The sequence below is a fragment of the Plutella xylostella genome, chromosome 6 (assembly GCF_932276165.1).
Source record: "Plutella xylostella chromosome 6, ilPluXylo3.1, whole genome shotgun sequence".
Classification (NCBI taxonomy): Eukaryota; Metazoa; Arthropoda; class Insecta; order Lepidoptera; family Plutellidae; genus Plutella; species Plutella xylostella.
In genome coordinates, this window is record NC_063986.1 from 474,363 (window position 1) to 487,594 (window position 13,232).

Sequence of the window (13,232 nt, forward strand, 5' to 3'; positions counted from 1 at the left end):
GTCGTATCGAGAAGGAGATGAAAGCCCAAAACCTGACCATATCGACAACCCGGGATAGAATATCCTGGCGCCGAAGTACGAGGAGGCCCGACCCCAGCTGAACTGGGAAGAGGGCAGGAGAAAGAAGAAATAAGGTGAAATGTACATGTATAATTCCGTCCGAGGTAAGTAAAGTTATCGTTAATTCCATTCCCCAAGTGTTTCACAGTTTTTAATAAAGTTGTTACTTACTATAAACTACCAAACCAATTATTGTATAATTACCCGGATGGTATTTTGTATCAATAAGATCACAACAACACAACTGGCCGCGATCGCTCCACTTATAGGATGTGTCAAGATTTATTTGTTTTCAAAATTATGGCTTCCTAAATGGGTGCACCTATAACATCTAAATGTCAATTGGACAAGTTTCGTCCTCATACCCTTGATTGGCTATGAAGATGAATTTTGCAGAGAATGTGATATATATTTTATACTTTGGCATTTTTTTGGCAAATATTTATAGCCCAGATGCATAATAAACAGATCCTATTTGATTCTGGTTTCGGATTTTCGTATATAAGCTCGACTAAATGGGTCGTCTGGCATTCAGTGTTCTGAGCTGAAACAATCCAAATATACCTCAAAATGTTCAAGCTGGTGAGTTCATACACTTGTTTTTATTCAATTAAGTATTTATATTATTATTAAGTATTTTAATTATATATTTTAATACTAATAAGTTAATTCTTATAAGTACTGTTTGGAAATACCTAGCGCCATAATTTAAATTTATTAACTAACAGCTGAGTCTTTCCACCTTTCATATTTTCCATAAATGCTCACAAAATTGAAACAAGTTTCTATTCATCTTAAATGCCCCTGTGCAGTTTAACAATTATGTACCACAAAGCGGTGCACTAAAAGCATGCAATAGAACGAGGTTCTTAAGAGTAAAGACTCTGGGCTATCACGACACCTTACATACAGTATTTGTAGTGTTAACCGATAAATGATATTAAAATAAAACGTTTCCCATTATTCCCAGGTCGTGTTCACCGCCCTGCTGGCCCTCGCCGCCGCGAAGCCCAAGCCCAACGCGTTCTACTACGACACACCCCTCGCCTACTCTTCCTGGGAGAGCCCAGCCGTCGCCTACTCTGCCCCAGCGGTCGCCTACTCCGCCCCAGCCGTCCACTACTCCGCTCCAGCCGTCGCCTACTCTGCCCCAGCTCTCGCCTACTCCTCCCCGGCTGTCGCCTACGCTTCCTACGCTCCCTACGAGAGCTACGCCTACGGAGAGTACCCATCTGCCTACTCCACTTACCTGCTGAAGAAGAAATGAATATAAACATCTGAACAAGTTTCTCGTCAAAACCGATCCGATATTGTTTATAAAATACGATTCCTACTTTTTTTTACCGCGTCTATCTTTTCGTCTTACCACTTTGGAAAGATGTAATGATGGACCGGTTTTTTGTTATCTTACATTTTTATGTAACAAATAAACAAATCGAATAAAATTTACTTGTTTTTCTTGCTAAGTGCATTTTTTGGCAGGCATGATTTCTAGTTATTTTTTGTCTGTCTGAATTTAATTGATGCCATTTACATTATGAACTAAAATTCTGATAGACACTTCCTAAAATACTAGTTTTAGAAACTAGATCCTACATCCTTTCTACCTTCCTACGCCGAGTGAAAGTTACTGGTACAAAATACATTTTAATGTCACCGTAGGAATTCTTAGGATTCAATAACGTATTCTTACAATATACAAATTGAAAGATAAATTAATGTAAAATTTTCAATAACAAAAATGGAGATTCCTCCTTCTCTCAACCACATTCTACGCTCTTTAAACATTTCATTGAGGAAAGCTAGCTGATATTCATCAAAAGATGGCCGACCAAATAAATGTATGATGTGAAATATTGATATGTTACACAGTAAGACACTGTGAACTTGTCAGTTCTAATCTCGAAAGTGAAACTTGCTCTCAGTTATGTTATCTAAAGACGAATTTAGGCCCGAAGCAGTGAGATAAACTGTACAAAAAAGTTTTAGAACGTATTATGAAGCGATAAAGACTACTTTTCTTTGCCAAGGTTTTTAGTAATTGGTAAGCAGTTATTTGATATAGATTTGTATCTACCGTTTAATGGAGTTATAAGTGTTGATGATGAGTGTGCGGAAGTTATTGTTAATTGTGTTTGTAATTGTAGCATTTCGTTTTATTATCTAAGACCCCTCGTGGAGTGCGCGCAGATCATGCCAATGTTTATGAAAATTGCGATAAGTAATTGAAAGTAAATCAGGCATTTATACTAACTAAAATATTCACTATCCTTACTTCCTTACTAATATTATAAATGCGAAAGTAACTGTGTCTGTCTGTCTGTCTGTCTGTATGTTACTCTTTCACGCCAAAACTACTGAACGGCTTTGAATGAAATTTGGTATACATACGGTCTAGACCCTGGGAAAGAACATAGGCTACTTTTTATCCCGGAATTCCCACGGGAAAACTTTTTAAGGCGAAGCGAAGCGCGCGGGAACAGCTAGTTACTAATAAAATGGATTATTGGGCACAGTAAAATTAAAAAACAAATTCATGATATTACATTACAGGCAAATAGACAAAGTATACACTCACGAGTCATGAGGGCCTCTCTCACGAGCAATGAAAAAGTTCCAGTGACATATGGAACGGCAATGGCAAGTGAAACATTTTCATTGACTGTGAGTTTATCTTGCGTTTTACGTACTGAAGATTAATACATGTAAAATAAACCTCCTATGTATACATATTGATAAATTGAAACTATTATTTATTGATCGTGACTACAAAGTAGGCAGAAATCAAATCTTACCGATGGGTATCTATGCAAATGCCACATTCCAACTGATTAGGTAAAACCTTTTCTTTTCTAAAGAAAATCACACGATCATCTCTACTAAGTACCTACTAGTTAAAAAAACTCGTTTTCATGCCATAAATTATCCAATTTTAATTTCACTTTCACCGAACAGCGGTGGCCTTGCCGCGGCGCTGGCAGTAGAGCCTTATCGGTCCATCTCAGGGTCTAGCCGGTTGCGTCCTCAGCACTATTAGTGAAGTAGAAGTGACATGTAACACAGTTTGATCAAGAAAACGAACAAGATTCATAAATTATTCCACCACTATGTATTTACTAGAGAACGGTTTAAGGAGGACTTTGTTCTTCTACTACAATTTTAATGGGTTCTTCAGCATCGGATATTTTCATCGCTTCATTTAACCGGTTGAATACAGACACAATACAAATGTATTATTTTTCGCCGCTATATCTCGACTATGGGACGCAAAAGGTAAAATTTAATTACCTACGAGTAGGAATACGAGTCGTTCGTCAAGTCGCGCGCCTTAGAGTCGCGCGCCACGCGCGAGTTGCCCCTCCCGTATTTACCTACTTTTTTTGTCGTCAACTCGCTCGACTGTGAAAATATGTAGAGTCAGCCACAAAAGTTATAATTTATTATGCTTAAGGTAACTACTTAAAGGGTATTTTATAGGACTTTACTTTAAAATAAAATCAGTAATTAATCTCGCTTGGCAAACTGTTCTTTTCGAACACCTCCAAACACAGGAACCATTTTTATTTGTTCGGTCTTTGTTATATTTATAACCTGCACGAAGCAGTACCGACTTTCCTCGCTGGAATGTTACGATTTCATGTGCAGTTTTATTACTAGATGGACCTGCTTGCGATGAACTTCCTGGAAGTAATTGTTACAGTTAGGTCTGTCTCTTTGACCAATGAAATAAACGAAATTTGTTTTAATTTTAGTGCTAATTCGATATTTAATATAACGGTAACACAACGAAAACGTAACACTGTGTTTATATTACGGCAAAGTAGACTTGGTAATATTGTAAAGTTAATTTATTATAGGCTTACCCCCACAATACATCAAAATCAGTAAAAACTGCCACATTTTAATATTTTTGCACTGTACTGTATGTAGACTGTAAGTAATGCACTGTACATCTCAGCTTCGTATTAGGAGTAACACTAAAACAATGACGTTTTAACCCTTTAAACCGGGTTTTGCAACAAAAACTTGCGGTAAAATTTGCGCACGGGATGAGAGAGATAGCAAACTTGGGTACCATGCGTCATAGGTCACATCAAATCCCCTTTTGCCTCATTCCGCACTTCCAACATAGGCTTATTGTATCTTTATCCCGAAATCAAAGCATCTACTTTAATGGCGACTATCTAGTCGGTACCTTCTTATGCTAATCAGCCAGGGAGACAACATTTAACTATATTTTTTAGTTTCAATTCGTTTGCATCTGACCGTACTTTACATGGGCACGCGAGTTGACGATATAAAAAAAACAGAAGATGTCAACTCGCGTGGCGCGCGAGTCTAAGGCGCGCGACTTGACGAACGACTCAAGAATACATTCATATCAGACTAGATTTCCGCGCTAGCACCACAGTCATAGCCCTAGGCAATTTCCGATATGAAAAATAAATACCTAGCTTATACCATTCAGTGATAAACTTAATGCTTTAGAAAAGGTTTCAGAGCCTATACAACAAACAATACCAACGTTTCCTTAAACTTCTACCTTAGTTCATTGTTCTACGACGGAACCTCACACTAGTTAATATTTGGCAACTGCTGGAAGTGCAAACATCTGTGTTTCCCGGATACCCAATACTTTGATGCGAACATTCAGTTGTTTTTACATTTCAACTGTCCGCGATTGTACCCGCGATAGAGTATCGGAGACGCGGATCAAGTTATAATTACTGAATAATTACCGTTTATTACGTACATGCAAGAAGACGTATCACCTTTTTTATATAGGACATACTGGACTGCCGCTATGATTGTATGAAGTTTTGTAGACTTGCAGCCCTGACTGTCCATGGAGACAAAACCCACTTTAGGATTCGATACTGTCGTCGATACTATACATAATAATTATGAAGAATATTCATAAGTGTGGATCATTTTTAATAGCAAAAGCTTTATCTGCTTCTTCGATTCAAGTTATCAAATATTTTTTTTATTAATTATATGAGGTTAGGTATATTCCTTATATTTTTAGTTTAATACATTTTTTTTTCGACAGTTGTCTACCATATTTTTTTATGAATGCATGCCAAATCTACGTAATACTGATCACTCTAATAATGAAAGAGGAAATAAATGAATGGCAAAATTATAGACTTATTATGGTGCACCATTTTCCAGATTTTGAAAGGTTTTCCTACTAAAGGTGGAAAGGTTAATCCAAAGCAGTAAATTTATATTATTGAGTTAGATTACTTATAAAAAGTAATGGTCAATTTTATTGATGAATGACGCAATAGTGAATGTACAATGGTTTACACAGTAATTTTAGACTTACATAACAAATAATGTGTAATTTTATGGATATTTAATAGATTTGGTGCGTCCATAGTCGAGCGGGCTTCAGTGATCGTAACTGATCACTGAGGTTAAGCAACAACTGACACGGTCAGCCATTGGATGGGTGACCGATTTCAAGTGGTTCTTTTCTGGACGCTTCCGTGCTTCGGACGGCACGTTAAGCCGTGGGTCCCGGTTGCTGCTTCGGCAGCAGTCGTTAAGCCTAGTCAGAGGCCTTCGGGCGGCTTGAAAACATCTGACAGTCGGGTTGCCCACTTACCCGACAACTTGCATTGTACTCATTCAAAAACGGCGATACGGCTCGCGACCTATCACGTGAGTACAATGTACAGCGAAAAGCGGGTGACTCGCTTGCGAGTCACCTCTGACTACCCCTTCGGGGATTACAGTCGTGAGCATATGCATTTGGTGCTTGTAATTAGGTTTCTCAAACTTATTTTGGCGGAAGACCAACATACCATAGAAAATTATAGATAGGTTCGTAATTATTATTACAGAATTGCTTTACAGTATTCAGCGGTAGGGTAACCACTTTTTTTTAAAGATTTATTACGAAATAATTATATTTTATTTATTTTTTCTTTTATTGCACAATTTACATACATATGCTCACGACTGTAATCCTAGAAGGGGCACTCGGATGCTAAAATAATTTTCTGCCAGTCAACCTGCAGGAGTTACAGGGAGGGCATGCTAAGTAAGAGTGTGTTTTTCTTTTAAAGTGGGAGGGAGTAAAGTTTCTGGACGCGGCTTGGAATCGACTCGCGGCGTACCAATTTGCAATATCCGGTTATGAGTTAGGTATACCATTGTTGATAGATATTCTACGACATACCTATATGAGGCACATAGTGAGTAACTTTAGTGTTACTGTAGCCAAAAATATATATACCTACTTGCCCCCTAAAAAAAGTTATAGGATGCTTTAGCTATTGAACTGTTCTGTCGCTCTCTGACAGATAACGATTTGTTCTTTGACAGAGAGGGACAAAACAATTCAATAGCTAAAGAGTCCTATAACTTTTTTACGAATAAGGGGGTAAACCTTTTGTAACATGGTTCACTCTACTAATTGGCTTATACTCGTTGCGTTTACCTTCTTTGTTAAAGAAGATGGAACTACACAAGACAATATTGTTCAAGAGAATGTGTGTGGCGACCTCACTCGGATAATGTTGCAATTTGGTGAATCCAAAGACAATGCTGCGGATAAATATAAGGAATCCGGAAGTAATCTATGAGTACATACTAATGTATATTATATATTCTAAGAACTCTATTACTTAAGTGATAAATCTATTTAAATATAGTATAATATACCCACTTATTTGATATCAATCAAAATCTTTTTGCGTCATACATAAAGAAACATAACCATCGAATTGAAACCACAATACAAACTTAATCACGTTTCTCCCGAGATATCTACTACGAGTATTACATTTAGCTATAATGACGGCATAACGGCATAACTATTAATAGACTAAACCTAAGCTAATCTGATAGTAAAAGTGGCTTCTTAATACCTGAAAGTAAGAAGCAATTGTAATAACTTACAATAGGTCTTATTATAACGAGTAATAGAGTGTACAATCTCAATTACTATCTAGAAACTAAGAAATCCTAGGGTTTAACGGTAAAAAAATCGATGAGAAATTATCCCTTGCCACAAAGACGCGCGGTGCGGTGAAGATTATTACCTTTAACAATTTTCTACTTGACTGTACAAGAATAGTGCAATAAATGTAATGTAGTGAAGAAATCGCTGAGTTAAGAATCTGAAACAATGTATCGTAGTATGAGAAGTGCTATTAGCTATTACACTACATACGGTAGCCATGTGGGATGAGGACTATAAAATATTATAATATAATAATTCTATATTATTGGCTACACAAGCCTTTTGAGGAAGCCTCAAGAACAATTCCAAGTACCTATGGTTTTATTTCGAGAGAAAGTACCTAAAGTATTTATTTTGAATTGAACGCATTTACTTAATATATAGGGCAATGATCTATTATGAGTAATTGGGATTTATAAATTATCTATAGCCATCTTTGAGCCCCATTTTATAGTCTATTAATACGTCAAACACCCCAAATGGGACCCAGAGAACCAGGACCTTCGAAAAAAACATCGTCATGAAATGCCATACCATACAAATTTCGTAATTGAATAATAACTTTATAAGTTACGGTACGCGGCTCTCGGCCTAAACTACTGAAGTAACGGTGAATAACACTGACTCGAGCACGAGTGTACCGGTGAGGTTTTATTGAAATTCACGATTCTTTTTGATACGCATGCATGTGGTTTATTAATGTGTTGGTCATAGTGGGTTTGTAGAAAAGAAGCTTATTTGTAACGAGGTATTAGCCTTAACTATGAAGAAACTGAAAACATATTAAAATCATACTAAACATAATAACTTATATATAGGTACTTATCTTCATTGCCTTCCTTACATTATATATATATATACACATATATATTATACATAAATACATATATTATATACTATATATAATACATTATACATATTATACGATATAACTTCAACATTATTTGTTTCTATTCTTCAATTAAGTAGGTATCCATATCATGCACTAATTTTAAAGTTTTAAGTTTTACCTTATAGTTTGTTTTGTTTTTATAGTTTTTAAGAATTTTTTTATTTGAGAAGCTGTTTTTATTTTATTTTTGTCTCCTTTATTAACTTTATTACGTTCTAAGACATGCATCCTAATAAATGTAAAGTTTGTTTTTTTTTGTATAATTTTAAATTTAAATTTCAAATTGTTAAACTACGCCACCTGAATATATTTGAACAAATTGTTAAAATCCTGTTTACTGGCTGTCCACGACACAGGCCTAGCCTAGTGTGGTAGCCCTCGCTATATCACCACCTTTAAATTGTTACCAAACACTGCAACCTGTATTTTTTGTATCATAATCTTAAATTTAAATAAATATTTTTTCATTTTCATTTTCAAATGTCTAAGCAACTGATTAAGGGCTTGTTTTTTGATCCGTAGTTAACTATAACAATGGTAAAAAATCGGAAACATTAGTTAACAAAATTTATAAGCAGCTGTTTTGATTCTCTTGGTTAATGCCAATGTTTAAAGTTAAAGAACTACGGATCATAAAACCGATCCTAAGCACTATTTTGGCCTATTAAAGAGAGTAAAACTTAGGGTATTAGTATTAGGGTAGTTAAGGCTAATGAACAGGGGTTGAACATATGAAGATAAATATAAAGTGATATGAAATAGGACACCAAATTATTAGGTTAATAATAAAAGAAAATCTACTATGTTTAATGATGATTACAATTTCACATCCGTCACCTTTCCGCATAACAAACTAACGATGCCAATATATTATCTTCTGCCAGTGAAAGTAAACACCTTGAAACGACCAAAAGAAAACAAAATTTACAAACTAAAAATATACAAGTAGGTATTTATCATGAATATTTATCAGAATCTGAAATTTGGAGACATTTGGCGAGTTTGATACGGTTTCTCTATTATGCAATGCGAGTACGAAGCAGGTTTGTTGTTTATTTAATCGGATTTGTTTTTTGTCACAAATTTACATAAATTGACACATTCTCCCAGCGGGAGAGGTACTTAAAATACTATCTTCAGTTAATTTGACAAACATACAAGAAAAAATACTTTTCAACCGAAGCCTCTAGAACTAGATAGACCGACAAAATGTCTACTGCAACTGCATTTTGTCTAAGCCAAGTATACACCAAAAAGATTGGTCAGGAACCATAGTTATTTCTGAATGTAAATAATATATACCTGCTTATCATGAATTTAAATTTGTCACTAGAACGTTTATGTAAAGACAGCTTACATAATCTAAATAAATATATAGCTACAGTTATAATACTTGATCCTAAATGTCTAGACTTTTAACAGACTAAAAGCACAGCAATAAGGAAATTACTTACAGTGACCTACATTTTAAGCTGCTTTTGCAAGTTTTATACTAAATTTGTGTGTTAAAATAAAATAAAATAAAGTACCTACATTATTACTTTATGTACATTATGACTTATGTATAAGCTAGAAAACATACAGTGGTTACATACAGCCTTAGGCTCAGTTTCTGGAATTAGTTAGCCTAATTGGTCCCAATTCCTGCTCAATGAGAATTTAGCCAATCACAGCACTGCATGACGTAGTGCAAAGTTTACGTTCTCAGTTGTGAAACCCGCACTAAGTATTTTATTACAAGTAGGTAAGTGAGTAAGTGCGCAGATCGCATCAATTCTAAATACATTACATTACATTACCAGAGTATAAGTTAAACATCAAACAGACAGCAATCATTGGGTCCATCTCGCGATGCGTGTTGCAGGCACTGACAGTAATCGGCCTCTATCAGAACTGACCAGGTGGCGTACGACGACTGAACGGTAATTGAAATGGCCACTTAGCAAAGTTATTGACGGTAACATAATACATCCGACATTTGTGTGTCGTGCCAGGATAGTTAATAATATGATCTCTGTATTCATACGAGTACAAAGAGTAATCGGTTTGAAATTTCTTCTGAATTTGTTGGTGACAAATACAGCTGCAAACTTGTGTCACCGTGAGAAGATTAGCCAGTCAACAAGTTGTCTGTCGCTGACTACACAGGGTGTGCCAGTCGTATATTTATTTATTTTATTTATTTATTAACAAACACATATTGGCACATATAATTAATATAAATATATCGGTCACTCGGGGAGGCTAATCGTTTGTTTAACCCCTTTAAATGAAAACATGTCTAGTAGATAAATAACTTTATGTATGAATTCAAGCAAAGTTTATATAAACCATGATTCGCAAGCTCTTATTTACCTATGTTCTCACTTTACATTTATTTTTCATGCAGAGTCTCTACCAACAAACTTACTCGTATAACAACCAGTTTCCTTGTGTTTCTACATAATTATATTATTTATAAATTGTAATGCAAATAGCGATCACATAATCATGTCATAAGAGGTTGCAGATTTAAATGCATCTGCTTTACATAAACATCTTAGGTATTTATTCAGATTGTAAAGTGTGACCTAAAATTAAGTGTGGTATATGTGAGTGTGAGTGAGTTAGCGTGAACCAAACTGTCTCACTGAATAATTTTTGCTCAAATGCAGGTTCTTTCCGCTTTGGTCAGCTTTAATTTAAGTACATTATATTTAATGGATATTTCATATCATCACGACCCATCACGTCCCCACTGCTGGAGCACGGGTATCCTTCCAATGAAGGAAGGGTTTAGGCCTAGTCCACCACGCTGGCCAAGTGCGGGTTGGTGGACCCCAACACAAGCAAGCTTGTGCTGAGAGAGTTGTCGGGTAAATGGGCAACCCGACTGTCAGATGTTTTCAAGCCGCAGTATTTTATATAATTATGTTTTATATTATGTTAATAGACGTAAGATTTTCCAATGCTTGGTAATTACTGTTCTTTAGTTAATAATTTGAAAAATTAGGGCAATACAATTAAGATGGCAGTGTTTATCTCATATATAGTAGCAATAATAAAATAGGTAATGTTTTATATTAACAAACTAATATTCTTTGACAAAAATTCAATGATTGATAAAACTGTTATCAAACCGTAATCACCTTACTGCATTCAAACCAGTTTGAATAAACGGTGTTTGTGAGACAGGGCAGTTCCTTCCAATAAATTATGAACTTATAAAACGGACCTTATTCGCTTGCAATACGGGCTACACTTAGTCAAAAGTAATGCACAAGAACATGCTATTAAAATACAGATTATTTCAGAATGTAGTTAAAGGTACGCGATTTTATGATTCGTTGAGCAATGTTTTAAACGGAAGTCATATGGAACATTCACAGTTTGCGCAGCTTACGGCCTGTTTCATAAAATGCCAATACCTGTCAAATAAGATCCCATTAGATATATCTAGATTAATTATTATCTATGCATAATTGTACCTATATATTAAACAGAATTCAAAAGGGGCGTTCTTTGCATTATACCTACCTACATCAAAATAAAATATTTTAACGAGTTGCTGGGATATGCATATCTCTAATTAAACCATTTGTAATAATTTTAAATGACTTCCCAGATAATTAATGCTAAATCCATACTCACCATAATATGTCACGCTGACGCTTCGAAATTCCAATTGTAAGTTGTAACTTACTTTCCTTTTATAGCAATTATTATTATACGTAATACATATTTCGAACACACTTTGTTTGTAGGGCTTGCCAGAGCATAAATAACTGCCACTAATAATCTCCATGTCATGTTTTAAATGTTCTAAATAGCCAATCACAAAAATGCCTTCCAAACTTGAATCTTTTCACACATTGTTCAATGAAATCCCGTAAAGTATAAAAAATATATAATTATAATATCAGTTATTTGATGTCCAGTGGACATTTAGTAAGTGGAACTTTATCATTGCTCATGAGTGCATAATCATGACATATGATAGATTTGTCTAACTCACTCATACTGTATCCTGATGTATATAATTTTGCTCTGTTCAAGAGTGAAAGCTTCTAAAGTGATTGATTATTGGCTGATTGGCAAGATATGGTGATCTCGGCAATCTTCATAATATGAGTAAGTTATCTTTGACAAGACACGGCTTCATACTGTACCATAATTATAGTTGTGTATAAGATATGTATTGGACAACAACATATTCAATTAAAGGTATTAACCAACACTCAAGTGCTGTGATGTAGTCATAGACTTATGTACTCACCCTTTTCATCCCGCAGCCAATAGCTACCAGTCGCAACAGAGGGCGTCCCACAACACTTTTCAATTTTTGCACACGTAAGAACTACACTCGTTCTAACACACCATAAATTCCAAACTTGCGTCTAATGGCGTGAAAAGGGTTCTTCAACTTAGAACCCCCGTTTGAATTTAGAATCTCTTGCCGTTTCCCGCGCATCAGTCGCTCCGCACCGGCCGCCGCGACCGCGCATGCGCCACACGCCGCAAGACGCGAACGTATTTGAATTTGGAATTCGGAATTCGATTTTTGAATTTGACGCTTTCTCAACGTGGGAAATTATGTCAAATTGTTAAATGTGTGCGGTATAGAATAGGGTTGGATTATTTGATTTTTGTGTGAACTGTGTGCTTTTATTCTGTGTTTTGGATGTTATTACAATGAATTTAAGGTAAGATTTATTTTAAAAATTAAACTAATGTTGAAACTAAAAATATGTGTTGAGAAAAGATACATGATAATTATTTATATGCTGCATTAACTGTATCCTTACTGCACAATATAAACGGGTAGCGTAGCTCGATCAACTACAAATAAGTAGGTACCTATAATTAAAAACGTACTGCTGAAAACTTGGCAAAATTGTGAAAGCAAATAATAATCTGCGTACAGATAAGTCAATCAATTCGCGGCGAACTGTTATTAAGACGCCAGCCTCCGTTAGTCAACCGCCGCCGTTCCTGTGAGAACTCTCCGCTACGCAGATACTTTGTAACTGCACAACAGTATACAACAGCCTCACTACAAAGCTACATACAGTGTAATCATCATCATCATCATCAGCCAATAATCATCCACTGCTGGACATAGGCCTCTCCCACAACACTCGGTTCTCGGCCTTCCTCATCTAGCCTACACTGTATGGTGGTACCATACAGTGTAAAGGTTGTAGTTATTAAGTTTTTTTATAATTATGTATTTTGAAAAAAGCCATGTTAAAAAATACTTTCCTAATTATAATAATAATCATATGCAATGCAATATAAAATTTTATAACTTTCATTCATTATAAA

The 13,232-nt window shown here is 35.4% G+C and overlaps 2 protein-coding genes across 7 annotated transcripts in view; both read left to right on the forward strand.

Moving 5' to 3' along the window:
* Positions 1 to 482: 482 nt before the first annotated feature.
* Positions 483 to 1,505, forward strand: LOC105388717 (cuticle protein 16.5). Its single transcript, XM_011559675.3, has 2 exons — positions 483 to 642; positions 1,031 to 1,505. Exons 1-2 carry the CDS (start codon positions 631 to 633, stop codon positions 1,325 to 1,327), a joined length of 309 nt encoding a protein of 102 aa, XP_011557977.1. The 5' UTR covers positions 483 to 630; the 3' UTR covers positions 1,328 to 1,505.
* Positions 1,506 to 12,375: 10,870 nt separating this feature from the next.
* Positions 12,376 to 13,232, forward strand: part of LOC105388727 (cadherin-89D) — a 109,133-nt gene continuing 108,276 nt past the window's right edge. For all 6 annotated transcript variants that reach the window (XM_048621909.1, XM_038119618.2, XM_048621910.1 and 3 more), the window contains exon 1: positions 12,376 to 12,610. The gene's annotated coding sequence lies outside the window, so the exon portion shown is untranslated. The remainder of the gene's footprint in view (positions 12,611 to 13,232) is intronic.